At 37.0% G+C, this 4,267-nt stretch overlaps 1 protein-coding gene across 1 annotated transcript; it reads left to right on the top strand.

Annotated features, from left to right (window-relative positions):
• Positions 1-1,059: 1,059 nt before the first annotated feature.
• Positions 1,060-1,950, top strand: LOC136217907 (probable glutathione S-transferase parC). Its single transcript, XM_066004606.1, has 2 exons — positions 1,060-1,438; positions 1,503-1,950. The coding sequence occupies exons 1-2, from the start codon at positions 1,124-1,126 to the stop codon at positions 1,845-1,847; spliced, it is 660 nt and encodes a 219-aa protein (XP_065860678.1). The 5' UTR covers positions 1,060-1,123; the 3' UTR covers positions 1,848-1,950.
• The last annotated feature ends 2,317 nt before the right edge of the window (positions 1,951-4,267 follow it).

Here is a 4,267-nt window from a genome sequence, read left to right as displayed (position 1 = left end):
GCAATTATCAATGTCAAGGAAATTCATTACTAACATTACAAAAATCTACAAGTTTGAAAATCCTCAAAAAAAAAAAAAAAACTACTATTTGAGTTCATAGAAGATTAAAATGATAGTATCATCAAATATAAACACAACATGTACTGATTAATTATCATAATTAATTTCAACTAATCATTCCCTTTTAAAATCTACTTAATGTAGTTCATTTCTTCTTTCTATGTAGCAATTTCTTTATTCTATTGACTTTCAATGTGATTAGCTTAGACTTTCAATTTGTTGTAGTTCCTCCTTTCTATGGGGTAATCTCCTAATTCTCAGCAGTACTTAAACTGGGTCTTATTAATATTTTGTTTAATTGATTTACCTCTATTTATTTACACGATATGTTTTTTAATCTCCTTTTTAACTCCCTTTTGTAATCTCCTTTACACAATACCTTTCAAACATTTTGGATTCAATCATATAGGAGCTTTACTACCCCGTATTTAAGAAGAATCACTGTGTGTTAATTAACTAAATTAAAATTTACCACCTATTCAATTAAAATTTGAAAAAATACTATTATTTAATTAATAGAATAAAATATAGTAAGATCATATAATCCGTGCATTGCACAGGCCTGAATCTAGTATAACAATTAGTCTTTCAAAACTAAAGTTACAATCAGTAATATAAATAAAAAAAATAAATGGATTAACATTTATTTGAAAATATTGATAATCTAATTACCAATTTTTTCTTTAAAGAACTATTTTTATTTTACCATGTAATTAAATTCTAAAATATTACTACTATGTCTTTTGTTTTATTAATCGGACACTTTACCTAAAATTTATACAGCCCACTGAAAATCTCACAACCAGACACCCTGTTGAAATGAAAAAGGAAACAACAAGGCTATTCGAGAAGAATCGTGAATTAATTAATGTATACGAGAAGACGGTGACAAATGCTCTTACGTCATATCGTCAACAGTCAGCACTGACCTCACATATCACAGCGGCACCGAATTCTCTACAACTAAATGATCAGCTATAAATAAACCTAAATCTGGGCATAGTTTTATCATCAAACACCTTCTGTGCATTCTAAATTCGTTCAATTCACATAGCAATTAGGCATGGCGAACGAGGTGACTCTATTAGATTTCTGGCCAAGTCCATTTGGAATGAGAATTAGGATTGCTTTAGCTGAGAAAGGAATCAAATACGAGTACAAGGAAGAAGACTTACGTAACAAAAGCCCTCTGCTTCTGCAAATGAACCCTGTTCATAAGAAGATCCCTGTCCTCATCCACAATGGAAAACCAATTGCTGAATCTCTTATCGCTGTTCAGTATATTGACGAAGTTTGGCCGGAAAAAGCTCCATTACTTCCCTCCGATCCTTACCAGAGATCTCAAGCTAGGTTTTGGGCTGATTTCGTTGACAAGAAGGTAATTAATCGATGTTAATTTCATATTTATTGAAAAGTAAATACTAATTTGAAATGAAATGCAGATATATGATCTAGGAAGGAAGATCTGGGCAACGAAAGGAGAAGAAAAAGAGGAAGCGAAGAAGGGATTCATTGAATGCCTAAAGTTATTAGAAGGAGAGCTTGGAGAAAAGGCTTATTTTGGGGGTGAAAGTTTAGGTTATGTTGATACCGCACTCGTCCCGTTCTATTCATGGTTTTATGCTTATGAATGCGAGGGAAATTTCAGCATTGAGGCGGAGTGCCCTAAGATTTGCGCATGGGCTAAGAGGTGCCTACAAAAGAAGAGTGTTTCGGAGTCTCTTCCTGACCAGAAAAAGGTGCACGGCTTCATTTTGGAGCTCAAAAAGAGATTTGGAATTGAATGAATAACTCTTTATTTAACACTTTCTTCTACTTCCTATGTAGTTTGTGTGTGCAAGTAATTTTTCCTTTCTAAATAATAAAGATTTGCTTTTCCTTTGAATATAACGTTTACTGAATGAATGGAGGTTAAAGTTTAAATTCTAGTTTAATAACTTCAAAATTATAAGAATGAACTATTTTCTATGGATTGTATGGCAGTTGGAAATGCACAGGGACGGATCAGGGGGTTTTGTGCAAGTTTATAAAACTAGTATAGGACCGGCCGATCGTAAACATATTTGCAAAGTATAACAATTCATATAAGTGCACCCTTAGGAATAGTTAAAAAAAAAAAAAAACTTAAATGTGACAAAGAACAAAATGGCGTTATCTCTACACCATGGTTACTCAACTTCAAAATTTGGGGCATAGGTAGCTTGCGAATTCTTTTTAGCTTTCTCTCCTCCTGGAGTGTTCTTGCGTCTTCTCTTCTGAGATGAAAACCTAACCCATTCGACTGTGATGAAAATCCAAACCAATCTAATCTACCATTTCTCCCTAAAGCAATCCGAATCATTCAGCATAAACCTCTGTGTCAAGTTCAGATTCATAAACTAACTCAATCTAAACGCTCTGCCCTCTGTCAAGCACTACGAAGTTCTCAGAAAATAACCCCTACCTCGACAATCCCAGAATCGCCAAATCGAATTAATCTTTCATGGCAGGCAACAATAACATAATCGATGATTATGAAAGATTGAATCTTGAAGATAAGGAGGAAGAAGGTCTTACCCTAGGCGACGATCTTCTCATCGCAGAAACCGACCGTCAACTCTTGTTTGTCGTAGGGCAATTTCTAGCCCTCAAGAACATACACTTCGAAATTTCTAGCCCTCAAGAACATACACTTCGAATCCATGAAGAATACCCTAGCCGCAATATGGAGACTAGTTAAAGGCGTAACCATAACTGAAACAGAAATCGAAGGGAGGTATTTGTTCCAATTCTATCACGAACTCGATCTTGAGAGAGTACTCAATGACGGTCCCTGGACCTTTAACCAAAATCTATTAATTCTTCGGAAACTCCTAACATCAGAACAAGCAACAAATGTGGAACTCAATGATCTAATCCTATGGATTCAGGTATATTCTCTCCCTGTTGAATTCCAAACTGAAGCTGTTTGTGAAGCCCTAGGTAACAATATCGGACACTTTATAGAAGCAGACCCTAAGAACTTTACTAGACTCAGGAGAAGTTTCTTGCGCATCAAAGTTACTATCAATGTTCATAGGAGTTTGAAATTGGGTCAGAATATACAGCGTAGAGGAGGAAAGTGGTTTTGGGTAGACTTTAAGTACGAACGCCTTCCCCAATTCTGTTTCTACTACGGGGTGATAGGGCATGTAGATAAGTTCTGTACTCTTTTATTCGACAATCCGGCCAGACCATCTGAGAGAAGATATGGTAGTTTCCTAAGAGCCCAATTACGTAAGCCTGGTATGCAAATTGGAAAGCAATGGCTGCGTGATCCTACAGACGAAAGTTTTGAGAATCACAGTGAATTAGGTGATCGTACAGACATGGGCCAAAATACAGAACAGTATCAGGATCATAGTAGGGTGGATGGGATTAGCATAGTTCCTAAAAGACAGAGAACAGGTGAAGCAGTTATGGATGTTGAAACAGACTGTACCGGACAGCTACAAACCGGAGAGGAGACGGGACCTGGCATTCAGACCCGTCTGGTATTATGAGTCTGTTAAGTTGGAACTGCCGTGGACTGGGCAATCCACGGACAGTGAATGTCCTAAGGGATCTTGTACATGTCCATCGGCCATTGGTTCTCTTTCTCATGGAAACAATGGTCAAAGAAAATAAAGTAAAACAAGCTTGCAAAAAGATTGGGTTTGAAAACTATTTTGTAGTTGATGGTCAGGGGCATGGAGGGGGGATTGCATTAATGTGGAGGAACTCAGTTGCGGTAACTATTCAAGCCTCTAGTCTGAATTTTATTGATGCCCTTATCAAGTTAAACAATCTCCCTCAATGGAGATTAACGGGCTTCTATGGCTACCCTGAGAGATACAGAAGGCAAGCATCATGGGAGTTACTTAAATCACTATTCGAACAGTCAAGAAGACCATGGTGTTGTATAGGAGACTTTAACGACCTGACATGCCAAGAGGAAAAAAGAGGGGGTAACCTTCACCCTACTAGCCTTCTTGAGGGCTTTAAGGCTGCAATTGAAGACTGTGAATTATCAAGCATGTCAATGAAAGGTCATCCATTCACATGGGAAGTTGGAAGAGGGACGAGTAGATGGATTGAGGAGAGACTTGACAGGGCCTTAATTAACACCGCATGAAAGAACCTGTTTTCTGAATCTCGACTTCAAAATTTAATTACCACAGGTTCGGATCATTCGACCTTACTGATCACA

This window comes from Euphorbia lathyris, chromosome 2, assembly GCF_963576675.1.
Source record: "Euphorbia lathyris chromosome 2, ddEupLath1.1, whole genome shotgun sequence".
NCBI lineage: Eukaryota > Viridiplantae > Streptophyta > Magnoliopsida > Malpighiales > Euphorbiaceae > Euphorbia > Euphorbia lathyris.
This window is presented reverse-complemented; position numbering and strand designations above follow the sequence as displayed.

Coding starts and splice junctions, on each gene's coding strand:
- LOC136217907 (XM_066004606.1), top strand. CDS start 1,124: ATGGCGAACGAGGTGACTCTATTAGATTTCTGGCCAAGTCCATTTGGA. Junction 1,439..1,502: donor CTGATTTCGTTGACAAGAAG/GTAATTAATCGA, acceptor AATGAAATGCAG/ATATATGATCTAGGAAGGAA.